The 26,910-nt window shown below is 45.7% G+C and overlaps 1 protein-coding gene across 1 annotated transcript in view; it reads right to left on the bottom strand.

The window, feature by feature from the left end:
* Positions 1-3,978: 3,978 nt before the first annotated feature.
* Positions 3,979-26,910, bottom strand: part of LOC146188130 (cytosolic Fe-S cluster assembly factor narfl) — a 41,758-nt gene continuing 18,826 nt past the window's right edge. Inside the window, exons 9-11 of the mRNA XM_084603657.1 lie at positions 25,161-25,298; positions 18,658-18,815; positions 3,979-4,816 (exon numbers count right to left, since the gene is read on the bottom strand). Of these exons, the coding sequence (XP_084459783.1) occupies positions 4,563-4,816; positions 18,658-18,815; positions 25,161-25,298 (550 nt within the window). The 3' untranslated portion in view covers positions 3,979-4,562. The remainder of the gene's footprint in view (positions 4,817-18,657; positions 18,816-25,160; positions 25,299-26,910) is intronic.

Raw genomic sequence — 26,910 nt, 5'->3', positions numbered from 1 at the left:
GCAACGGCCCCATTGCTCCAGCAGGCCGATATGCAGATGGTGGTTGCAATGCCACATGCATGACAGTGAAAGTTGCAGCGAGCACACTTGGCATTCTGAGCGCGATAAGAATGCCAAAGGTGGCAAACCCCATATACGACATGTTTTATTCACCACTGAGAAGTAAAACAAGATAAGTAAAATAAATCACTCAGTTAGTGGAGGAGCAGGCAGCGCCATTGTTTTGCTAGGAGAATGCACTGCCAGTGATAGATTAATAGTGGCCCAAATGGCAGCGGAGAGTTGCGCTTTTTTCCCAACATGCACTTTCAGAGCACGTGCCCGAACAGGTCACCTTCTGCTGCGATGCAGTACTGGTATCTAGTCAGAAGACTTCCTGTCGCTGTCTTGAGCACCGTCGGTGAAATGCTGCAGCAGATTTCAGTTATCTTCTCCTGTAAGGCTCTGGAGTTGTCATTTGCATTGTGTATACGCGATCCTTAATACGGCTCCACAGAAAAGGTCGAGAGGGTTAAGGTCGGATGACCTTGCCGGTCAGTTGGGCCCATTCCTCCCTATCCACTACTATGGGAAGGCAATACCAAGCCCTTGTCGTGCTTCACAACAGCTGTGGCTGGAGCGCCATCATGCTGACACCACATCGTGCCAACCTGTGCCAGCGGCATATTGTTGCAGAAGTCTTCAACCGGCCCCTTGAGGATCTCACATACTTCTTGCCGGTCAGAGTGTTGTTAAAAAATAGTGGGCCAATGATGGCACTCCCGTACATTCCACACCAAACATTAAAGGATCATTGATACTGGTAGGCGGGATCTTCCTAGCCAGTGCAGGTTTTGCTCTTTCCAGTAGTGTGCATTATGGACATTTACTTGGCAATTTCAGGAAGTTTGCCTCGTCAGACCACAGTACCTTGCCAAGAAAGTAACAATCCTGCTCCTCCTGAATCAAAATCCAGTTTATGAAATTGAGTCTGTTTTGAAGATCTCTAGACTCAAGGCACTGATGCAACTGCAGATGATAGGGATGCTGTCCAGCCGTTTCCACAATATCCTAGAGAGTTGATTTTGGCACTCCGGTCTCTGAACTCACGTCATGCACGCTAGCGTGTGGATTAGCTGCCATGAAGGACAAAACGTCTGAGCGTACCTCATCGCTTGTGGCTGAACCTTTGTCTTCTTCTTGTGAAGCTGCTGGTTTGTTTCAACGTCTCATAGTGATGAATTATTGTTATGGGCTAGGTCGCTTTCCAGGGCGCCAGCTTTGAAATATTCTTGCAGCCTGGCGTCTCTGTTCACCTGCAGCTCCTAGGGCTAGATCATGTCTGCTTTTTCCTGTATGCGAGTGAGATCCTCAAGGGGCCGGTGGAAAAGTTTCGCGACATGCCACTGGCACAGGTTGGCACAATGTGGTTTCAGCATGATGGCGCTCCAGCCATAGCTGTCGTGAAGCACGAGAATGGCTTGGTATTGCCTTCCCATAGTAGTGGATAGGGAGGAATGGGCCCAACTGGCCGGCAAGGTCACCAGACCTTAACCCTCCTGTCCTTTTCTGTGGAGACGTATTAAGAATCGCATATACACAATGCAAATGTCAATTCCAGAGGCCTTACAGAGGAACATAACTGAAATTTTCCTCAGCATTTCACGATTGTGCTCAAGGCAGTGAGTGACAAGAAGTCTTCTGAGAAGATGCCAGTACTGCATCGCAGCAAAAGGTGACCTGTTCGAGCACGTGCTCTGAAAGTGCATGTTGGGAAAAAAGTGCAACTCTCCGCAGCCATTTGGACCACTATTAATCTATCATTGGCAGTGAATTCTCCTAGAAAAACAACGGTGCCGCCTGCACCTCCACTAACAGAATGATGTATGTTGCTTATCTAGTTCTGCTTCTCAGTGGCGAATAAAACTTGCCGTATTTGTGTTTTGCCACCTTTGGCATTTTTATCGTGCTCAGAATGCTCAGTGTGCTAGCTGCAATTTGCGGCGGAATGCATGTGGGTGTCGCAACCACCATCTACATACCAGCCTGCCAGAGAAATGGGACCGCTGCGCCACTTTAACAGCTGACTTTTTCACACGGCCCGCAGTTGAGACAGCACAGTAGCAGCGCGTGAATGCGCTAGTCACGTGACTTTTTTGTTTTGTTTTGTATTTCTTGGGCTTTCTTTCAGCTTTGAAAAAAGAATACAAGTATGGATTTCTTTATCAAAAATCATAGAATGGGGATTTCTGAAGGTGCTCTCCAACATTTTTAATCACATTTATTGTCTAAAGTCAATATTTAGGAAAATAGAAAAATTTAACTAATTAACTAGTTATTTTTGAAATAAAAATTTGCCTATGGGAAGCAAGATGGCTGCAGCTGTACGCAACTGATTTCCCTGGTCTAGCTAAAATATTTTACCTTTTAACCCTTGGCACAAATTAGCTTGGACACCCTGTACATATTTTACACACTCGAAGTGTTCCATCGAAACGTAACCAGGTTTTTAAAGAACACAGGGCACAGCCTCCCAGTGAAAGCACTTGAAAACTGTTGACAGTTGCCTGGCCTAGCCTGCAGTATCTTTTTTCATCCACAATAATTAATTAGTGAAGACTAATGAGCTAACTTTTACGTACTGACTTCAGGAACAAAGCATCAATTAAAAAGTTGTAGATCATCTAAAAAAACAGCTAGCTGCGATTTTTACATCAAGGTAGGACTTATGCAGCCTTATTTACTGCTTTCCGGAGAAAGCTATCATGTTAGCAGGTGTTGACTCTGTCTTAGTGCACAAAGCAGTACTGGAGAAGAACGCTCCAGAGAAAAGTGGAATTTGTTCTCTGGTATGAGACTGGATGCTGTAATGGGACTGCTGTCATGCAAAAGCTTCATTTATTGCATAATTTAGCATTTAAGACCAGTAAAAAACCTACTTTGTATAAATTAAAACTTGATGCAGACACTTCAGCCAGCTGCTTTTCAAGACAATCAACAATTTTAGTATTGAAACTTCGTTCCTGAAGCTGATACCTGTAAAGTTAGCCAATGAGTGTTTACTAATTATTGAAGTTTGCAGAACAAAAAAATATTGCAGACTAGAACCCGTGACTCACAATGGCCCTCAGTTGGTTTAAATGGGATAGGACACATCACCTTTTTTGAAACCTTGATTACATTTAGCTCGGTGTGTATGTGGGCCCTGCATTAACGGGACAAAAGGCCGCACTTTCTTTTATCACAATATTTCTACAATGCAGCCCTCGCACAAAGTGGCATTTTTAACCTGCTTCACAGGGCTGCCAAAAGTGCAGGCTAGAAGACGATGAAAGCAACACGCAGGTACCCAGGGAGAGTGCCGAGCAAGAAAATTTGTCCATGAAAAATGCACTTGCTTGTTTCATAATTCTTTTCTTTTTGTTATTTACTGGTTCCAAAGCTCGGGAAGTGGCACATATGCGAGCGTGTGACCCTCAATAGAGTGGATGCAGCTCATAGGAGACACTAGGAGGGCTGAGTTGCGAGTGGAGTCTAAGACAGATGTCCAACGCTCTATTTGTTCATCACAGACAGGTTAGAGAAATCCTCAAGTCTGCTTCTCTGAGCACGAAAACCCCTACACCATGGCTTCCAGACTGGATCTTGGGGAAGAAATTAGGTGCGGCGCTGGAGAGATCAGCAGTTCTGCCTTCTTCTGCATTGTGCTGTGGTCGGTGCTCTCCCAAGCCCTTGCTCAGTAGGTGCAACACACCTGCTGTGCATAAAACCACAAGGCGGAATGAAGTGCACCTGTGCCAAGCTGCTGCTTGCCATAGAAATCTTTAGCATGTACCAAACTTCTGCCCACTGGAAGAGGCCCACTGCCATGGTAAAGGGCTCTTGTCTCACAAGGAAGCTGTCTTCTAGACTTCTGGAAGCCATCTGCATGCATACACACATGCCTGCCAAAAGAATCTCATCTCTAAGATAACATCACAATAAAGGAAAGCCAAGGGATCCATTTTTAAGAGGCATTTATTTTTATCTTTCTAGGCAGAATAGCTATAAGCTATCACCTGCAACTTTGACACACTGTGAAAGCCACTGTTTAATTACGTAATATACCTACATTTACCAGATTTGCATGGAGCTGATAACAATGTATGAGATGGACTGACCAGAACTCTGGTCTCACACTAGAGCACTCACCTTATTGGGAAACAGGTGCCGAGCTGAAGAACGGCGTGGAATGGCTGCTGTGCAGTCTCTGTCCACAGACATTCTTATAAGTTTTGATCCGTTCGATAACTGCTGTGCTTTCAAGATGTCCGAGAATGAATGTCTCGAAAACACAGCTTGTCACTCATGTCCATTCACAGAAAGTGGCACAACAGTGCCGCAGCTGCGTTCTCAACAATGGAATGTGGAACAATGTTGTGGGGACTGTTAAACAAAAACAAAAAAGTTCCACAGCCCATGCCATCAAGTATACCGGGAGGATAAAGCCAATTCAAATAAAAATGAATAGGGTACTAACAAAAAAAGAAACTTTTGAGTGTATGAAAGAAACTAGATAAGAAAAAATATACTAGTGAGTGTCGTCACCACCGAATGTTCAGAGCATTTGTAGTCTTCTCTAGGGCACGGTAGGTGGTCCACAATGGTGCTCGGTCGGCATTGCCAACCTCAGCGAGAGGATCCTCGGCACCCAGCCAATCTCGGTAAACATCCAGCACAGCTGGACTGGCTGTAGGCATCTGAGACTTGATGGCACTGTAGGCTTCCTCGACACGCTTCAGCAGGGCCTTGGAGTCGCCATCGTCTGCTCGCAGCTGTGCTCCACCATTCAGGCAGCCTGCATGTCAGTTTGAGTACATGAATTTCTCTTGGCTCCTCCACGTCTACAGATGGAATGCCAAGGAAAGTCGCCCTGAGTAGGCAATTTTTGACAGCTACCATTAGGGCACATATAAGACCATTCCCAGTCAACACAAGACAATGGTCCAATACTGGAAATACATTGACAATGGTGGTCGGGCATTGGTCCAGGATCAGACTGGTTCACACTATAGGTTCTGCCAGAGTACATCCAATGATGGGCCAAGCTTCAGATGTTCTTCCAATGGTGGCACTGCCATTCTAAAATACGGGCAACAGCGGACCAATTTTTTTGTCCTAAATGCCGTATTTGGAAACTGGCACCATTCGACCAGTTTGACCTGTGCCCTCCCAATACTGGAGAAGCAAGATTTAGAAACTGACAACACCATACCAGTTTGCCTTGTTCTCCCGATGTGAGAAGAGCTGCATTTAGAAACTGGCGATATTGGACCAACTAATCTCGTGTTATCCCAATATTGGCCATGTTGTTTCTGACAATGTGCTTCATTCAATCAGTTTACCGCCTTCCCACTATTGGCTGTGCCGTTTCTAAAATGGGCTAATTGAAACAGTTCATCTCATGTTCTGATACCAGCTATGCTGTATTAAAAAACATCAAACGATGGACCAAGTTGTCTCCCGATATTGTAAGTACCACGTTAAAAACCTTGCTATGGGTGATTACCAAATTAATATCGTGCAATGACCATTCAAATCAAAACAGGGTACCATGTAAACATGCACCTAAAAGTCATTTCACAACATTTGTGACAAATGGTATTGGAGGTGAATGGCATACAAATGCCTTCACAGCATTGCTGTAGCCGCTGCGCTTCATTTCTGCCATCTGCTAATTTGCTGTACAGCTGGTATTCACATGCTTCCTTAATATATTACACTTTGGTTCCTGAACAAAGTGTGAAGTCATCCGTATACCAAATAGCAAAAATATAATTTTAAAACATGCTATAATTAAGGTGTGTTGTTTGCACACTGGTGGCCAGCAAAATTTATATTACAATTTCTGATCTACAAGACTATTAAACTGAACTGAAATACATATGGGACTGTAATTTGGCGCTCCTAGTGGTCTATATCCTAATGACGTATGATCGATAAATGAGTTGACGTATGGAACAATGCACACTGCGGACACCATACATGACATGAGCAGTCTGTCGGTTGATAGCTACTTAATTTAGAATTCTACTTTTCTCAAGCCACAGAGGGAGTTATATTTACTGCCGACATTCATGCAATATGCGTACAGGCATAGAGAATGGTGCGTCGGATCAGTGAAGTGAAAAAATTCAAGACTACACAGTATGTAATAATGCATATTCCTGCATTCCTTGATGAGGTATTTCCTTCCTTCCCTGCCGACGATGATGTAGTAAATCTTGTTTTCTGTGTAAATCATTGCTTCCTTGCGGAATTTTTATTCTTTTTTGTAAACATGGTATTTGTTGAATAAAGAATGTGAAAAAGTCATCAGTTATAATTCTGATCATTTTCGTTTGTTTTGGCTTATTCTTGCGTGATGTTGCAGCACGTTTAGAAGCAATGCTTGTATTTATTTCTAGCTAGCCTAGATCGCCAATGGTCGTCCGCAGTTTGGACGACCTGCCAAAATTTTTGCATAAAAAAGGGTAGAATTTCTTCGACCTGCAAGAAAGTGAATAGCTTGACGACAGTATTTTTACTGTGCGACATCCTAGTTTATCAGAAAGCTTACATCTGAGTTATTATTTTAGTCCTTTTCAATAAGTTATCTCTGAGTAGTCTTTTTATTCCACCATGAACCAACTGCACCATGAACCACAGCTGCATATATTAAGCGAGTATTTGGAGCTGTTTTGGAGAAAAAGGTGGCTGAGCTGCACGTTTTTCGCTGCAAAGTAGTTGCAGCAAGAGGTTATATAATTAAAAATAAGACAAAGAAGAAGGAAAAGATTTGTGCGAGATGCTGCCTCAAGCACGAGATCCGCAGCTGACAGAAAGAGTGAGCGCAAGGACAGGAAGAGAAAATAAGAGAGGAATAATAGGGGGTCAGTGCAAGCCATAGCCTGGGTAAAATTAATAATAACAATGTCTGTACATAAGCGCGACCCCCCCCGCAATTTTAATGTACCACTCATCAGTGCAAGTAGGCCCCAAAAGCGCAGTATCCGAGTTTTCTCGCCGCCGTGAAGATGCCGGCACTGGCAGGAGGGTGGGGGAAAGGTGTCCACTGCGTACGAGGTGCATCTGATGGAACAATCCCATTTCTTCCCCCATCTTTCTGCCGGTCTCCTTGCTCAGAAGAGTTCCAGCTTCAACCTTCAGAGGCACAATGTTACTTTTGTGAGTTTACATACTGAAACCTTTCTTTCTCTCTCGCCCAACTGCGCACCGCTCCGCGCGCATTCACCCTCCTCCGTTTATGTTGCGTATGCTTTTTTTTTTTCATTCCAGCGAGATGGGGGTGGGGGAAGATAATGGCTTTGTGAATTTTGGGTCAGCATGGTGCTTACAGCACGCAGTGTGTTCGTTGTCTGTTTGCCCCCCCCCCATCTCTCCTCCCCTCGTGTCGACAGGTTTCCTTGGCATGTGTGCACAACTTGAGAGGCCGCTGGGAAACTGAACGGGGTGTCAGGACCTATGCCTCTGCTCCTGCTGTTGACCCGAGATTGGGCTTGTTTGTCGCTGCCTGCAGGGCTAGAGAGAAACGGAAATGGATTTGTGCGCCAAAATGCAGAGGCCCTCCTCGGTTCCTCGAACAGTTAGGTTTTAGACAGAAAGAAGACGTCCATGTCGTGTCTCTGACCAACCGCCGCTTTTGTAATTCAAAAGTTAGTTTTCTTTGTGCTAACGAGCACGTTCTCATGTCATCAGTGCATCTTCCAGCAAGGTTCATGGTTGCATAATTCAACTCAGCATATATGAAGTTCGTAGTCTGCAGGAGCAAAAGCCACATTTGTCACGTCGTGACAGCTCCAGCGCACCTCAGAAACCCGACTTGCAAGATCCTATTTGTGAGTAACACCTTCCTTTTGCCCTTTTATATTGTCACAATCAATCATGTTCGGCAAAAATAGAGAATGAGAAAAAAGTAGAGAAAATGTTTAATAACAACTCTGCGAAATTTCTAGCTTGACATCATGCACAAAGCAGCGCTGACCGAGTGGTAAGAATTTCATCTGTCGTTTCTGATAATAATAATCATCATCATCAGCCGGACTATACCCACTGCAGGGCGAAGGCCTCTCCCATATTTCTCCAATTAACCCGGTTGTGTGCTAGCTGCATCCACTTGATCCCTGTGAACTTCTTTACCTCATCTGCCCACCTAACTTTCTGCCAACCCCTGCTATGCTTTTCTTCCCTTGGAATAAAGTTTGTTACCCTAAGCGACCATCGGTTATCCTCTCTTCGCACTACATGTCCTGCCCATGCCCATTTCTTCTTAATTTCCACTAGAATGTCAGTAACTTTCTCTGACCCACTCCGCACGCTTCCTATCCCTTAATGTTACCCCTACCATTTTGCGTTCCATAGCCCTCTGAGTTGTCCTCAACTTAAGTAGAACTTTCTTGGTTAGCCTCCACGTTTCAGCCCCATAGGTGAGCACAGGTAAGATGCAACTGTTGTATACTTTCCTCTTGAGCGATGTCGGTAAGCTGCTAGTCATAATCTGCGAGTGCTTGTCAAATGCGCTTCATCTCAATCTTATTCTTCTTGTTATTTCCTTTTCATGGTCCGGATCTGCGGTTACTACCTGTCCTAAGTAGACATATTCGCCTACTATTTCCAGTATTTTGCTACCTAATGTAAACTGCTGTTCCTTCCCTAGGCTATTGAACATTACCTTAGTCTTCTGCATATTAATTTTCAAGCCTACCTTTGTACTTTTCCTGTCTAGGTCAACAGTCATTCTTTGCAATTCATCCCCTGAGTTGCTTAGCAAGGCAATGTCACCAGCAAATCGCAGATTACTGAGGTATTCTCCATCTACCCTTATCCCTAACTGCTCCCATTCCAAGTCTCTGAATACTTCCTCTAAGCAAGCTGTGAATAGTATTGGGGAGATCGTGTCTCCTTGCCTAACACCTTTCTTTATGGGAATTTTGTTACTTTCTTTATGCAGAACTATGGTTGCTGTGCAGCCACTATAATATTGATCTTCAAAACTTTGATCACTTATACCATGTCATCTCACATCTGTTGCGCACATTGATCTACTGTTCGTTCACAAGAGAAATAATAAGTGCTTCCTCTTCCAATGCAGCAAGTCAGCAACGTCTAGCTCACAGGCAAGTAAGCGAATTTCGCCAGAACCGGCCTCGATACGGCAAAACATTTCAAACTCGAAACCTTGTTGTTCTTTCAGAGTGCCCGTGATGGCTTGATTGCACAAGCCTGGTTCAATTTATCACGCCGCGTTTGGAGCGGGCGTCATGATCGCAGCAGCAGACCGCGTGCTTCCGTTGATTCATACTTGCAAAGATAAACGGTTCCCGCCAAAAATAATAATAAAAAAAAGCCTGCCGCTTCTTAACGTCCGCAGCCACCATATCTTACGCTACGTCGCGCGTACAGCACAACGATAAGAAAAGAAGACTCTCGCAAAAAAAAAAAAAAAAAAAAAAATACAGAGAGAGCTGCCGCTTCTTAACGTTCGCAGGCGCCATAGCCACGTCAGCCGCCGCGGGCAGAGGGTTCGCAACACACGCTGGAGAAAGCGTCCGACGTCTATTTGAAAACAGGCTGAACTGGCTTGGCGCATGCGTAGCGCATGCTGAAGGAGAGAGATAGCTCGGCAAAAGAATGGACAGACCCACGCACATGGCTTGCAAACGTCATGTGTTGGCGCGCGGGAAACGATAACTGCAGATGCGAGCGCCTTTGGGGAATGGGCACGGCGCTGTCCAGAACTGTCCCCTCTCATTCCCTCCGCGCGTGGCTTGAAAACGTCACGCGGCAAACGGCCAAGGGTGATGCGATTGTCTTTGGGGAAGGCACACTTTCCAGTGCGTGGTGCGGAGTTCGATATATCGAACGACCGGTGAAATTGAGTTCGATATATGACGCGGCTTTCCTACACTTTTACATGGGATTTTCGAGGGGATATTCCGTGAGTTCGATATAACCAAAATTCGATATATCCGGGTTCGATATAACCGGGTTCGACTGTATGTTCTTTTTCGACAGCCACCGGCGTGCGGCCTTATCACTGTGATTCCAGCACACGAGTCGATTCTGTATTCTTTGTTCATGCTCTTTGTCGCGAGATGCAGCCTTATAATTTTCTTTGTTGTGCAAGATACGTAGAGATGTACGAGGGGGTACCCAAAAGAAACCGCACTAATTTTTTGTTGGGCAGCACTTTCATAGTACCATGTTTTCCCGCCAGGAGCGCATAGAGTGAACATTCCAGACTCTGTCAGCCAAGCGGTGTTGCTGAAGGTCAGACGTACTAGCTTTGGCAGAGTTTACAGCGACAACTGTTTTCTGTGAGTGTAGTTCTTGCAATAGCTGATTTTCTCGAACAGCGTGCGACGGTGAAATTCTGCTTTCTGCTCGGAAAAAATGGAACAGAAACTCTTGAAATGTTAATAACGGCGTACGACGGCTCTGACAGCTCCAACGCAAGAACCAACAGCAATGAACTATGCTGCTATGTGGCGACAACCTGCTTTCCAACGAGACCCTCCAAGCCCCCCTCCAGACGAGCAGGCTGCTCCTGAACGCCGCCCCTTGGCCTTCGTCTGCAAAGCTTATGAGACCCTCCAGCCCCAGGAGGACATCGAACAACCTCCCAATATGCTTCCACGGTGGTGAGGCTGCACACGTCCTTCGGCACTGCCCACACCGATGAATCGGCTTCCGCGGATTTGCAATCGACGCCCTACTACCCTGCCCTGGTGAATGGCAACGAGAACTATCTGCAAAGTGGAAAGTTTGGGCCATTACGAAGTCAGTTCAGGTCCCCATTGTCGTACAGCGTCCGCTCTGTGTTGCCGGGCTGCAACTACGATGACACTGTGCAAGGAAGGTCCCCCAGTCCCCGTAGGCGAAACTGAAGATAGCAACCTTTAGAGGTGAGGTTGCTTAATTGCGAAAAAACGATCATCCTCCGCCGACAGGTGACGACGGTGTAGAATTTACATCCCCGCTACGCACGACGACAGCATCGATGATGATGCAGCCAGACTCCGAGCTGACACCACCGCCCAGCCAAGTGTCAACAGTGTGCCCAGGCCGATACCACAGTACACGACGGAGCCGAGATCGAACACCGAGGCAAACACATAATACAAGGACACGAACAAGTGACCTGGAAGTGGCTATCGACAGCAGGATGGTTACCGCGTTAGTGGACACCGAAGCTGACTATTCTGTCATCAGCGGACTGTTCACCGCTCAGTTCAAGGAAGTGACGACCACTTGGGATGGCCCGCTAATCCACATCGCTGGTGGAACCTCATTACTCCCATTGCTCCATCCGGGCGATGCACTGCAAGAGAGACAGTAAGTGGCTGCACTTAACCTACCTGCTTCATGGTCTTACAGAACTGCTCGTGAGATGTGATTTTGGGCATGGATTTTCTAGACGAACATAAGGCAATCATCAACCTTCGATCAAATCTCCTTAAGCTTTGGACAGACAATGCCATGCCTACTACAATGACTTCGACGCAACATGCAGCTCTAAACGTCCTCGACGAAAAATTGACCGTGCCGCCCCCAATTAAGTGTTGTAGTATGCGTGGGTAGAGCAGACACTGAAACAGCCGAAGGCGTCGTTGAAGGAAGCACCCAGTTGCTCTTAGAGTGAGACCTTGGCATTGCAAGAGGCATCGGCAATTTCTGGAGAGGACAAGCTGAGGTGCTGGTAACAACTTCACAGAAGAATACTGGCATCTTAACAAGGGTATGACGATCGCTTTTCTCAATGAATTAGCGGATATACGAGAAGTCTTCGCCCTCTCCGACCAGCCTAAAGACGATTCAAACACCCGAGGTCAGCTCATGTTCGACATAAACCCAGCACAACCCCAGAGAAGACAAGACCAGATTCGCACTCTTCTTGAAAGCTACAGCGAGTGCTTTTCATCAGCGTCGAAGGTGCAACCTCCATTGGCAAAGCATCGCACTATCACGGATGAACACGCCCGACCTCTGCGCCAAAGCCCCTACCGCATATCGCTGCGAGAACGACAAGCCATCCGCAAGTGAGTAAATGAAATGCTTCGTGACGTCATCCAACACCAAAGAGCCTCTGGGAGGCACCAGTCGTTCTGGTAAAGAAGACGGGACATTTCGTTTCTGCATCGATTATCGCTGCTTGAACCGCACAAGGATGTTTACCCTCTCCCTCGCATTGACGACACACTGGACCGGCTCTTAAAGAGCGGCTACTGACAAACTGAGGTCAACGAAAGAGATCGTGAGAAGACCACATTCATCACACCAGACGGCCTCTTCGAATTTAAGGTAATGCAATTCAGCCTCTGCTCCACACTCGCGACGTTACAGTGAGTAATGGATACTGAGCCGGCTGATTTGAAGTGGCATATTTGTCTGGTGTACTTAGACGACGCTGTTGTCTTCTCTTAAAGACCAACTACAAAGGCTTCGCACAATGCTCGTTGCAATCAAGCTGTCAGGGGCTAACGCTGAAAGCAGAGAAGAGCCACTTTGCTTACGAGGAGCTGTTGTTCCTGGGCCACATTGTAAGCAAGAACGGTGTTTGACCAGACCCAAACAAAACAGCTAGCTGCGATCAGACAGTTTCCACAGGCAGGTGACAAGAAAGCTGTGCACCGATTCCTCGGACTGTGCACATATTACTAACAATTCGTAAAAAACTTTTCACGCCTCGCCGAACCTTTGACGCTGCTTACAAAGGCAGACATGCCATCTGAGTGGAAGGCACTGCAAGCGGAAGCCTTCGAGGAACTCAAATGTCAGTTACAGTCCCCTCCTGTCCTTGGGCACTTCTACGAAAATGCAGAAATTCATACTGATGCAAACAGCGTTGGCCTAGGTGCAGTTCTCGTTCAGAGAATTGTCGGACAGGAAACGTTATTACATATGCTAGTCATTCACTCTCAAAAGCCGAAGCCAATTACTCTACGACTGAGGAGTGCTTCGGAATCATTTGGGCCACGTCGAAGTTCCGTCCATACCTATACGGTCAACCATTCAAGGCAGTAAGTGATCATGCGCTCTGCTGGCTCGTTAACCTGAACGATCCTTCCAGCCGCCTTGCTCGATGGAGCTTATGTCTCCAAGAATTCAATACTACAGTGGTCTACAAGCCTGGTCGCAAGCATTTCGAATCAGACTGCTTATCCCGGATTCCTATGGATGCATCCCCACAAGACGACGCCGCCTTCTTGGGACCAGTAAACGCCAGCTCTTTCGCTCAACAACAGCACTTAGACCTTGATTTGAAAGACCTAGTGGACTACTTAGAAGGAAAGACCGCTTCCCCTCCTGCTGTGTTCAGACATCAGTAATAGTCCTTCACGTCGTGCAATGGCATCCTCGTGAAGAACTTCATGCGAAACCGGACCCATACCTTCTCGTCGTGCCTAAGAAACTCTGAAAGGAAATTTTGCAGGCTTTTCACGATGAGCCAACAGCGGGGGATCTCAGGATGGCGCAAACCCTGCATCGGATCTAAGAGAGGCATTACTGGCCATGGTTATCTGCCGACGTAGCCATTACGTGAAAACGTGTCGTGTGTGCCAGCGACGTAAGACACCCCCGATCAGACCAGATGGGCTACTACACCTCCTGTACTGCCCTCAACCAAACCCTTTCAACAAATTCGGATGGATCCGCTCAGCCCCTTTCTGACTTCATATATGGGTAACAAGTGGATTACCGTGGTCACCAACTGCCTTACCCGCTATGCCGAAGCAAAAGCACTGCCCAATGGTACCGCGGCAGAAGTCACCAAGTTTTTTGTCGAACAAATTTTCGTGCGACATGTGCCCCAGAAGTGCTCATCATGGAGAAGGGAACAGCATTTATGGCGGAGCTGACACATGCCTTTCTGGAATACAGCCATAGAAGCCACCAACGAACAACTGTATACCATCCTCAGACAAATGGGCTTACGGAGCATCTCAACAAAACGACTGCAGACATGATTGCCATGTAGGTCGATGCCTAACATAAAACATGGGACTCCATCCTGCCTTACGTAATTTTCGCATATAACACCGCTGCCCAGGAAATGACCAGGGCGACTCCGTTCAGCCTTGTGCATGGCAGGGAGACCACAACAACACTTGATGCTATGCTACCGCACATCACAGACAAGGAAAACATCGACATCGCCGCCTACCTTCAATGTGCAGAGAAAGCCCGAAGACTCGCCCGAATACGCATTAAAGATGAACGATGAACCAATGCCCGATGTCACAACTTCTGACGCGATGCTGAGTACAAGCCGGGAAATCAGGTCTGATTTGGACGCTGATTCGTCGCCGTGAACTCGATGAAAAGCTTTTACGCCGACACTTCGGCCCATACAAGGTGCTTTACCAAGTAGGACAACCGGACTACGAGGTCATTCCTGACGGTGCGACAGCATCTCAGTGGCGTGGAGTTCGCCGCATGTGGACGGAAAACAAACGGTAAATCCTTTTGCTGTGAACATTCTGGCTGTGTGCGCGATGCAAAGTACTGGCAACCGGCGGACTGCATTCAACGACATCTTTGCCGTGATGAATATTTCCCATCTGGACTGCACACGAAAACGTGGCAGAGCTATGTAAAAGAAAAGCAGACCGTTGATTGCGCGGAGTCAGTCTGGCAGCTGTACGATAACTCAGCGTTGACAATCCTGGCAACGTAGCCGTGTCCTACTGGGACTTGGATGACTCGTGGGTATTCTTCCCACATTGGAGTCGGCACTGTCATTGAGCTTTTTACGGGGCTTGTCCTAGACTATGTTGTGCTGAGTAATTTTTGTGCAGGTTGTGAGCGGGGACCGAAAGTGGACGACTCCATGTACCAAGAATAGAGAGCAAGCCATGTCTGCCAGAAAAATACTGATAAAAAGGCTGGTGAGATGGAAGTAGAAGCAGCCCTAATCCTATTCAGATGATCACTCCAGAACCACAACCTCAGATACACAACGGTGCTGTCAGACTGCGACAGCCGGTCCTTTCTCGCCCTAAAAGATGACCAAGTGTATGGCTACATTGAGGCCACCAAAGAAGATTGCATCAACCATGTGCAAAAGCGAATGGAGATAGCTCTCCGCAATCTGCTGTCAAAACAAAAAGGGTCAGGCTCACAACCGCTTGGTGGTAAAGGAAGACTAACCGGTGATCTGGTCAACAAGCTGAGTTCATACTAGGGCTGGGCACTCAAGTCCCACAGTGGCAACATAGAGGAAATGGCAAAAGCTGTGATGGCTACCTATTATCATGTGACATTAAATGATCAGGAGTCAGACCACAGCCTTTGCCTAACAGGTTTATGTTCCTGGTGCCAGCAAAATGCTGCGAGTGCCAAAGGAGAGCCAGCCCCAATGCACCGCTACAGCCTTCCTGGTCCTGTATGCAAGGCGTTGCTACCAATTCATGAGCGCCTCTCTGACAAGAAACTCCTAGAGCGATGTGCAAGGAGGAAATAATGCCCAAAATAATGAGAGCATGCACTCTCTCATATGGGCACTGGCACCAAAAGAAAGGCACGCATCCCTCTTCAGTGTCGAGGCTGCAGTAGCGGAAGCAGTCCTGAAGTTTAATATAGGCTACCAAAGGACCTCGGCAGGAATTTTGTATGAGCTGAGCTTGAATCCTGGCCAGAGAAGCATGCGGCGTATGGCAGAAAAGGACAAGCGTCGCTCGGTTACATCTACAAGCAAGCGCGCACGGGCAGAAAATGTGCAGCATGCTCTGAAAAAGCGCCACAAAGGTAGTGCTCAAAATGACTATGCCCCTGGGGCATATTAACAATGGCTGGTAGTGAACATGTACATTATTTTTTACTTTTAGTGAATAAAAATGACTTCCGTTTGTTTTTCTCATTTTCTCAAGATGTGAATTTTGGTCTCCTGTCAAGTTAGTGAATGCGATATCTCAACACTTATTGTAGATACAGCAATGATTTCTTTTTTCAGCATTAAGTCAAATATGTGGAGCACACAATGTTGCAAGCAGATTTCTTAATACATTGGTTTGAAATTTTTTAAATGGCACTTTCTGTGACCACTGCGTTTCCATATTATGACTATACTGAACTTCAATATGCAATAAAATGACAAATAATCCGTCAATCAAAACTCTGCTTGCAACAATGTGTTCCTTATTCATTCTTGTATATACTAGTAATATGCTAATAAGAAGTTTTTGTGAAGTGGATTTTCCCTATTGTTCTCACAGCCAATGCAGCATTGTTCTTAATTATCTTATCACCTAATTGGTTCACAGAAAAAATAATTACATTTTTGGAATCAGCACCAAGAACTGCACAAGTGTGTCAAGTTTCATCACTTTAGTTCAAAAAATAAAGAAAATGGCTTTAAGACCAGTGTCTCCCCTTAATCATTTTAGATCCTCGAGCAATGAATGATTGAGTCACAAAAGTTGCCACGACTGACAAACAAGCAAGACCTTATCACAAAGTATTAAATCAAGCAGGGAGCTGGCCATGGCACCACTGTCACTGATAATGTTGCATTGAAAAGATAAACTGTGAAAAATACTTTCATGTCATAAAATTAATAGCTGCTTCCCCCAAACTTCTTTCTTTTCAAGCTGTAATTGTATGTGATGTGTGTGCCCAGCTGTGGCTTTCTGTATAGCTCTGGTAAATCACAAAACCTGTTTTTACAATTACGCTACTGTCTTTGCGCAATGAGTTGCTTTCCCTTTTGAGTTAATTACTCCCATTATACTAATTTTTGGTGTTTTTCAGTATGTGTGTGGCCATGCGAACTCAACTCAACCATACTTGGTGCTCCCAAAGCAAGGCCCTTCAAAACTTCGATTTGTTTTTTTCCCCATCTTGAGCAGCGAACGATATGTGATGACCAGCGAATGAGAAGCGCCGAAAACATGATGAACAGATATGACACAGCGAAGAGAAGCATGGACCAGCCAGCCCGGTCTAGAAACATGTCCAAGTGATCTCTATTTCAGGTTCTGGTTCGGTCTGTCGGGTTCAATGTCTCAAAGAAACTCAGGCTATGAGAGATGCCGTAGTGGAGGGCTATGGAAATTTCAACCACCCGGGGTTCTTTAACGTGTACCGACATCACACAGCATTTGCAAGTTAGATGTCTATAGGCAACTAAGAGCTAATTGCGTATCAGTACGTGAGAACTTTGTCATGCAGTGGGAATGAGAAAACAAGTCACTGAAGGAGCCCTTGAGCAAGGCGAGTTTTCACAATTGCTGAGCAGGTGCACATGGGAGCAGCATTTTAGCCAAACTGCTCTTTCCCAAGTGACATGTGAAGCTAAGATTTCCTTCCTTGCTTACATTTCTATCAGGCCATGGCGACGTAATAAATGCCACACGTGTCGCAAGCTCAGCGCCGATGTTAGCCCTCGCCATTATTCAACACAGTGGTGGAATTGGCGCTGCCATGGACAACTGGAACTGCTATGAACCATGCAAGTCACACAGAGATTGCAAGTCGGTAAAAAAAAGGAAAAAAAAAAAAAAAATTCTTTTAGAACAACATTGCCTGTAAGGTGCTATAAAATTTCCAAAGCACTTTCTGTAGCTTACAGGGTGGTGTGCTTTGAGGTTGTGTTACATCAACAGGCTAACAAATCAAGCTGATTTGAAAGGCCTTCGAAATGTCCATATGTGAGTACGACCAGTCAATGACAATAAGGCGGCCCTGACTGGATGGTGACGACTCTGTGTGTCTGAAATATCGGCAAGCATGTCCGACGTTCTGACTTTCCTTCAACTAAATTTCCTTACTTCCCTTCCATCACTCAGCTCTTTACCCTGGCTTCAGAGTTATGCCTGGTCTATATACTAAAAAATCAGGCGTATAGACGGCATCTCGTAAGGTTGCACAAAAGCTCTAACGAAAAAGTTCACCACCGTGCTGGAATGAAGAAACCACAGAACTGCTGTACACCAATTTCTGCAAATGGAACTGTCTTTGGCTTCTACACTTTTTAGACTTTTAACAACCGACAGCACAGAGAAGGCTTCAATTAGAAAGTTTCAAGGCATCAAGAGAGTCTCCCTAGGTCAGTTGCCTTTCACTAATAATCTCCTAATAATTTTTTTTTTTTTCTATCTACACCACAAAGAAATGTGGTAAAAACAAGCTGCACTAGAAGCATACCCGTACACAAGTGGCAAAGGCACTACTGTACCTTTGGTGGCACAGAACACCTGCTAGCTATTGCCTCAGTGCATTCAAGTTTTGCACAGTTACACTCACTATCATATCACACCTCATCTCAGTGGGTTTCCTAGACCTCATTTACAGAGATGAAACAGAAACAGTATCACTGATACAAAGCCACCACTTCAAAATTACGCTGTTCAAAAGCTCTTCCTGAAACCTGGCAACTTCCTGACTGAAGTTCTGCGTGCGCGCTTGCATGTGAAATCCTCCATGCAACAGACGCTGGATGAGTGGGTAATTCTCTCACCACCAAGGCAAGCACTGTGCCATTCCCGCGTGCATAAAGTTTCAGGGGAATCTCCTCCACTTTCTGAATTTATGAAACATTTGTTATCTGAAAAATGTTGCTCGCATGTCTACATCCACTGGCTGCTTCAAGATGAGCGTGACATCTGTTTCAACTGGGCCAACTCTTGGGCCTAGTCTCACCTGCTGGGCAAGCCATAATCTCAATGAAGTGGTACGGGCACTTTGCTCGCTTCATCTTCTGCACCACGTTCTGGATGTTACGGAAGCCATTGGCAATGGCAAAGCGTAACACCGGCTCTCCACCGACCTCTAACGTCACCTCCCGGAAATCCTGGTTCCTGCAGAGAAACAACCCAGTCACCTCACGAGCAAACAGATGGATTTACTCTCACAAGGAAGCAGTGCCACCCCAGTAAAACGAACAAAGTAAAATAAGGAGAATAAACATCCATTGGCACCTTCACGAGCACTTGTCTTTTTCTTTAGTCTCTCTTTTTGCTGCGCTTCAAGCCAGCGTGCATGACATTCTCTTGCATAGAGAAGCAGGGGCGACCACAAAAATCTTAGGAACACTGAAACCATGACAAGGCTGTGCCCCGTGCTATGCGGCATAGAGGAGTGCACTGGAACGGCCTTGCAGGGAAGTGCAGAGCACAAACTTCGGTTTGCAGTTTCATGCTTAAGAAAATTTCTGTGGGCCTTCCTGTGATATATATGGTTCTGCCACAACCAAATGATGCAAACCCATCTCTGTCTCGGCATGTAGCGTGTTTGCTAAACTACACTGCTATGGCCGCCCACCCCTACTTTCTGGCACTACCGCAGGTCTGACAGTCATAGTGCCTTTTTAGCTTTACATATTCTTCCATGGGTTCCCCTGTGTTTTATTGTCTTTCTCCGTTTTGGAGGTGCGCAGACTTATGACTATGCCAACCCATCATGGGGGTGTTTCTTTGGTCATGTGCCGGGTGCCAAACATCCCAGATGTGGCTGAGCGCACTTATAATTACCCGTGGCAGAACCAATAAATGTTCAAATTATTTGTTTTTTACACATAGACTCCTAGCAGCTTGGCCAGACTAAGTGGTGCAGTTTGGATTATCCAAAAAGTCTAATTAACGAGCTCTCACAGTACTTCGAGAAACATGACATAGTGCCACCTCACCAGTCTAGCTTTTATTCAACACTGTAGTTAAACCAGTGGTTCTCAGTCATGGATATGTCTGGGACCCCTTGGAAGTGGTGGGGGATCCACTGAGACCAGTGGTAGGGGAGAGAACTTGTGCGGACTACTGCCACAGTTCCGGAAGTATATCACGGAATTAGGACCGAGGCAAGGAGGCTAAACTGGCCTCTTGATAAGCCACCGTGCCATGGCCTTATGCCGCTAGAAGAGCTCTAAATCTACCCAACAGTTCAGTCGTTCAGTCGTGTCCAACTCTTCGTGACCCTATGGACCCTGTCACGCCACGCTTTCCGGTCTCTCACTATCTTCCTAACATCACATAACTTCATCTGCAGCGCCTCGAGGATGCCATCTAACCATCGTGTTCGCTGCCTACCCCTTCTCCGGCGACCCTCAACCTTTCCCAACATCAAATTCTTCTCCAGCAACTCCTCTCTTCTCATCAGATGACCAAAGTAGCTGAGCTTTAACTTTAGAATTTGACCCTCCAATGAGCAGTCAAGGTTTATGGCCAACAATATCGACTGATTTGATCTTCTGGCAGTCCAAGGAACTCTGAAGAGTCTCCACCAGCACCACAATTCAAATGCGTCAATTCTTCGGCGGTCAGCCTTCTTCACAGTCCAACTCTCGCATCCATACATCACAACTGGAAAGACCATAGCACGAGTTATATTGTGACCCAACACCGCGTCGCAAACATGACGGACACTTGAGTTGCTTTGCATTGCTCCATCCAGCAGTGCAGCCAGAGACCGATGCCAGCATCAACAAACTCCACAGACTCTTTCCTTTTGTGAAAGCTCTCCATTTCCACACTTCTCCCGCATTTCTTTTGCTTTAAAAAACTAAAGTCAGCTTTGAACCTCAGTGGTTTTAACCATGCAATACTGTGTCTAGCCAGACCACAGCTCTTTCTTTTTTATATGCGTCGGTCGCAGACCCCAAAAATCGCTTCATAGATTCCCTGCGGTCCGTGGACCCCGTTTGAGAAACACTGATCTAAACAGCAGATAACTAATGTCCACTAGGGACAGCGGATCTATTCCGAGAGAAGGTGACTATAGTTGAGGCCAACTAAAACCAAGGTTGATGCAAGGCATTAGGAATGATGTGGAGATACCGTACTTGCATGATTCTAATGCGCTCCCGATTGCAACGCGCAGTAATAGGCCCACTGTCCATCCTCCGGTCGAAAATATTTTCTTCCCCGGTGATTATGAGACTTCGCCGCCAAGAGGCAAGGCCGCAAAATGTTTTTGAAAAGAGTAATTAATAATGCAGTTAAAGCCACCGCAATCACCCAATTCTGTCGTGTTTCTCTCCTCCCGTTCCCTCGCAAAGGTTTTTTTACTCTCCTACCCGGTCGTCTAGCCTCTGCAAGCCGAATTCGCCTTCCTTCTCAGAGTTTGGCGGGAGGTAGGGCGTGGTCTCTGCGTGCGCGAAAAAAATAAAAAATAAAAATGGGTGCGAGAGCGCACCCCGCTGCATTCAGTCTGACCGTGGCGAGGGAAAAGCGCGCAGAAAGCGGTGGACACAATTAGTGGTGTACGCCCATCCTTCGCCCGTCAGTCAACGAGACGGACCAATGGATGTCGTTTGCGACTACGACGTCATCCTTGTGGCTTGTAGAGAACGGGGAAGCTGGTTTCCCGACGGGGAGGATGAGGGAGCTTTGATTTGTATTTTTGCTGCTTTGCGGCACACACATTGCTGTAGCATTTTGCACAGACTATCTCCGGTACCTGATCCAAGTTCTGGGCTCCTTTGTTTAAAAGGTCATTCCCTGGACAGTGGGCCTTTAAGGCTTGGGAACCATGAAAATAACTTGGCGCCGATTTTACCGTGCACAAGAAATAATGCAGCGGACAAGCGTCAAAAAATTGTTTAAAACGTTTAGTGGAATAAAATCGGCACACACAATCACGAGATGTGGATGTCATAGGCTACTCGCCGAGTCGGACGACACCTCTTTCTCGCTATCCACCGATCACAAAAGGTCATCTTCAGTGCCATCTAAGGAGGTGACATTTTTTAAGCGCATGCGTGACCATTACCAGTGGGAGGGCTTTCCACGCATCGTGAATCCATCTCAAAATGTCCCCGAGTGTTGCTTTCTTGGGACTGTGTGAAGGCCTGCTCACAGAGCCTCACAATGTCCCCGAGTGTTGGTTTCTTGGGACTGTGTGAAGGCCTGCTCACAGAGCCAGTCGCTGCATGCTGCGTGCACGGCGTGTACACGATCCTTTACGGGCTTATATTTAAGCAAACATCGAGTGGCTGGACAAACGCTCAACCATGGTGGAAGAAAGGTGATCCGACGGTGCCGCAAGAAGCGGCCGCTTAGTGTCACTGTTATGCATGACGCAGCCACCGGGGGCAACACCGTTACTAGAGGCCTGTCTCGCCACTCCTTTCGCTCGTGGCTCTATGCGCATGCCTGGGACAGGCATTTTATTTTGACACATACAGACGTTCACCTGCTCGAAACAATTTTTTTTTTGTTCGGAGGTTTGTACATTTATATTTGTGCCCATTTTCTGGGTTATAATTCGACTCTGGGCAGCATGAATAATTTCTCAACTGATATGCAACCTTGAGGTGTATGCAATAGTCGGGTATAGTAATATATATATATATATATTTTTAGTAACATTGTTTATTGCCTCAGGGCATAAAGGAATATGCAAAAGAAAATTAAAGGGGGTATTAAATGAAAGAAAAAAGGTTGGCTGTTCCAATAAAGTTCAAGAGAGACCGATGATAAGGCCCTTGCGTCCAAGCAATGTCTGAAGATGGGTTGTTGGTTAAAAGGCCCTCTGCCGTCAGGTAATGAATTCTCGTCGGCTTCAGTGCCGGGCAAACCCACAACAAGTGGCGAATATCTGCCTCAATATTTTCTGATTTGCAGACAGGACATCACGCTGATATAGATATCGGTATTGTAATATTTGCTAAAAGCACTCGAGTGACTGCTCTGTAAAAGAACTAGATTAGCTTCCACAGATGTCAACGAGCACAAGCTGTTCGATGCTATAGGGAGAGAAAAGGAATGCGGACACCGTGGAGTGCCTAGATGCTTCGCTATTTGGATTTCTCCTGATCGCACTTCTACCACACTGATAGAAGCACGATGAGAAGAAATTCGAATAGCAAAGCACGCTGTTTGAGTAAAATGCTAACCATGTCAGTTAATATGAACGATTCTAGTGGTTTTTTTGCTGCCACCCAGACATAAACATAACGGCAAGATATCAAAACAGCAGAGCCGGTAGGTGTGCCGAAGTGTTCGCACAACATTTTTTTATTACGTAGTAAAACATTGTGGCACAACTTCAAGCTTGGATGCTACAGTAGATTGTTTTACTTGTATATATGGGATGTGTAACCGGAGAAAGCTTCGTAGTTCACAGTTCTTTTTTCTTATTTTTTTATTTACAAGAAAAGACATGAGAGGCATATAGGAGGTAGCTGATATCGTTTAAGGCAACTGGCACCATTTTACTTGAATGCTGAAACAAAATTTAAAGTGCATAAAAACTAGTATCAAAACAAAGAAGCACAACCAGCACCGGCAGACGCATGTGGCGCCTACCGCTCTGGGCGTATCAAATATTGGAGAGCACACTCCATCAGCTCAAAGTTACTCCGCAGCTGTTTGGCTTTGCGTTACCGAGCACCGCTGGACATATAAAACCTCGCAGTAACAATGGTACATATGCCGTCATTCGTTTGTTCTATAGCCAGCTAGTTGTTTGCAACAGCTCGTTTTTTTTCAGCTACCACAAAAGCAAATATGTAGTTGCTTAAAGGCGTTTTTCAAATTGCGCAACTTGTTTTTTTTTCTACTGTCTTTGTCTGCTGAACTGTCACAATCTCACTGCAACATAGTAATTTAAGGGATGCGCTGTCATATTTACTTTATGCTCAGTGCATGCAAATGCAATGCGATTCGTCGATAGTAAGGTAAGCAGTAAGTAGAATGTTTTTGCGGGCTAGTTGGTTCATTGTAGATAGAAGGTAAAACTGCACAAATGAAACAGGACAAGAGAGGAAGGTACAAATAACGGCAACATGGGTGCATACTTCCAACTGTTTAATCATAAACAAACATGCCATAGTATACGTGAGGAACCGAGGCGCGCAACCACTGCTATCATACATATAGGATGTGATAAAAGGTAAAAACAGGTTAAAAAATTATTTACCAGTTGGAAGTCTGTGCCTGTACTGCCGTTATTTGCTCCTTCCTCTCAAACCCTGTTTCATTCGTGCAGCTTTACTTTGTATCTGTAAGCATTAATTTACAGCCTATTTTATAAAAAGTGTTTCTACCCTCACTAGCATTTGAAAAATATGAGCAGTCAGGTCGAGCAGCTGGCCTTCTCGCTTGAGGTGAACAAGAGCAGCTTCCGGTAGCGAAATGCTCGAAAGGTAGACATCGGGTCAGAGCGCATGCGTCTCTGCAGTCGCAATCTAAAGACTGCGAAATAGTCTCGTACATCGTTGTACACACGTCAGCTGAGCTGCCCATCACCTGTGAGGCATTGCTATCGGTGGCATGATGGCATGACGCTGCTCTTTTTTGGCCATACGAAGCAGCAATCCGTTAGAAGCACGTTCAAGCGCAAGGAGCTTTTCTCTCCTCTCTTGAAAGTTGAGTTATTTGATCAGTAAGCGGTAAGAAATCTTATGCCTGCTCAGAAATTGATATATAAAAACAAGAACAAAAATGCCTCGAGGTCATGATCTTTTAGCGCTGGTTAAAGTGGAAAATTATCAGCGTGAGCGCCGCTGCTCCATAGGCACGCCAGCAGAATTGAGGGACAGGATGACCCTCAGAACATGTGCTGCCCCTGGTGGCTGCCCTCTCGTCCGGTCACACTAAGCAGTAGCTCTCTCGCCGCAGAGCGGTCGCGACGTCGGAGTACCTCTCTTTCTTCCATCGTGCACTCAACCAAAAAACACAGGCAGCTCACCGGAAGACAGGAAGGTCACCGGCTAGCTGATGCCAATGGCAGTATTGCTGGCTATCGTTTATTGACCTGCTTCATGTCGGGTTTTGAGATTTTCGGTTTCGGTTTTGACATTTTTCAGTTTTGAGTCAGACTGTAATGCGCACAATTTCTAAACGCTTATTTTCGGGGGGGGGGGGGGGGGGGGGGGATGCGCATTAGAATTGTGCAAAGTATGATATGGTGGCAGCAACCACTGCATGGGTATGGGTATTTATAACACCTGGCTGATGATGACGATGGTGGCAGAGAAAATGGTAATCAAAATACTAAACAACTGTCTCAGTTAGGAACACCTTTGTGGCAAGACTCCTTTGCGATACAAAATCAACCAGCAAGTACGGATTTAAAGTCAACCTGAGAAAGCCCGCAAATGCAAGCAGGCGGGTCTTGAGCGCTGGGAAGGTGCACCCATCTTGGTTATTCACTAAGAAAGGCAAACCAGCCATGCGCAAAATTCCAGTGCATCCAAATTTTGTCACCTGAGGGTCCTGAAGGCAACTTCCTCCGGCCTCTGGCCAAACAGTAGCCTTGCCGCCTCCGTGAAGACGTACTCGCAGTAGCCACCAGATCCAGAACCCTGGTGCCTGTAGGGGGCACCATCCACTTCACAGCGAAACCTAGAAAGGCACGCCCAAATTAAGATGATAACAAGGCCAACCAAAAACCTTCACCCGTGTTTCACATTGTTCTTTTTTTTTCAACTCTTTCCTTGTCATGCCAATCTGCATCGATCACTGGTCTTTGATGAATTCTGAGCACAGTTTCAGTGACACAGAGGCTGCCACGAACTTGCTACACGTCTATACGTTTTGGTATATGTGGTATACAGGCATTTCATTTTCCTCGTTATTTTTTTCATGGCATGTGCGCATGTGTTGCTTCTTAGCTGGAGAGTATATATGAGTGTGAACCCCTTAGAAATAAACTCATTGTTAGTCCAGCATTGTCCTGTGCACCTCTCAGTGTATGCACCCTACGTATCAACTGACCCAGCTCTCCACTCTGCTCTATTGGTATACGTCATCTAGTGATCTCTTTAGCTACACATTATATTTGTTTCCTGCACATTTTTTATTTTCCAGCAAAAAAGCAATTTTTAAAATTCCCGTGAAGGTGAAGTTCCGGCAAAGTACGCTCCAGGAATGGCATCAGCCTCGGGGAAGGCTGTTTAACGAGACTCTGCTGCCGAATTTCTCAGCACCTTAAGCAGCAGTAACTCTGACAATGATGCTGCAATATGGGATTTTGATTCGGACATGAAACTGTGCAACCTCAGAACAGAACAATGGCAGCTGTCCACCCACAAGCCTCGTTTTCCAGTCACTTAACACACTGACGTCATGAATTATATTTCTGTTATTGGTAGTGTCTGAATATAATATCATATCAGAAAGATTTCTTTCTACAAGCCAAAAGATGGATCAAGTTTCAGACCAGTAGAAATTGGGGCATGAACCTAGGCTTGACAATCTATAAAAGCCCAGAGCATGTCGAAAAAAAAGTGAACTAGTTTTTCTCTTTCAAAAAGCTCTTGCACATATATTTTGACAGGATGGTGTAAAATCAGAGTATTTTGCAGCGTTTAAAAATATTTTATCACAGTTTTAAAGTTTCCATGCAAGTAATGTATCATAAATGTTATGGAAAACACAGTCAAGCCTAGATATAATAAACTAGGTATAGAGGTATAATAATTTATGCCTCTAAAAGTTTTTTAGCTAGATTCAAATATTTAATGGCTTGTTTTCGAAAAAATTTTAGCCTTCTGTATGTACCAGAATCCTTTCAGTAGTTTCTTGGCAAGTATGATATCTTGTCAATATCAACATTTTCTAATCTTCAACTTTTTTTGTGTGTGTTTGGAGATTAGTTCTGCAATATTTATGCCAAGTAATTGCGCTGAAATAAATGTCCTTAAATCTCACAATCTATCTCGATCATTTTTATGTATTTTTGAGTTTTTAATGCAGGAATGCATTTAATGGCTACACTTCCAGCTCCTATTGTTCGTCACAGGCAGACGAACGTCACGACGAGGCACGGTTACTATCAGAGGATTTTCAGCAATTCAAGCGTGTTTCACAAGAGTGGAAACTTGGGCTAGTCGGTAACGGTGATCCATGACTGGAGAGTGTAGCGCAAAAGGACGAAAGACACAGAAAGGGTACACAACACAGGCGCAAAGACACAGAAAGGGTACACAACACAGGCGCCTGTGTTGTGTACCCT

Source organism: Amblyomma maculatum, chromosome 5, assembly GCF_055883805.1.
Source record: "Amblyomma maculatum isolate TAMU_Amacu chromosome 5, ASM5588380v1, whole genome shotgun sequence".
Lineage (NCBI taxonomy): Eukaryota > Metazoa > Arthropoda > Arachnida > Ixodida > Ixodidae > Amblyomma > Amblyomma maculatum.
Note: the sequence above shows the minus strand (reverse complement) of the source record. Positions and strands in the feature narration are given on the sequence as shown.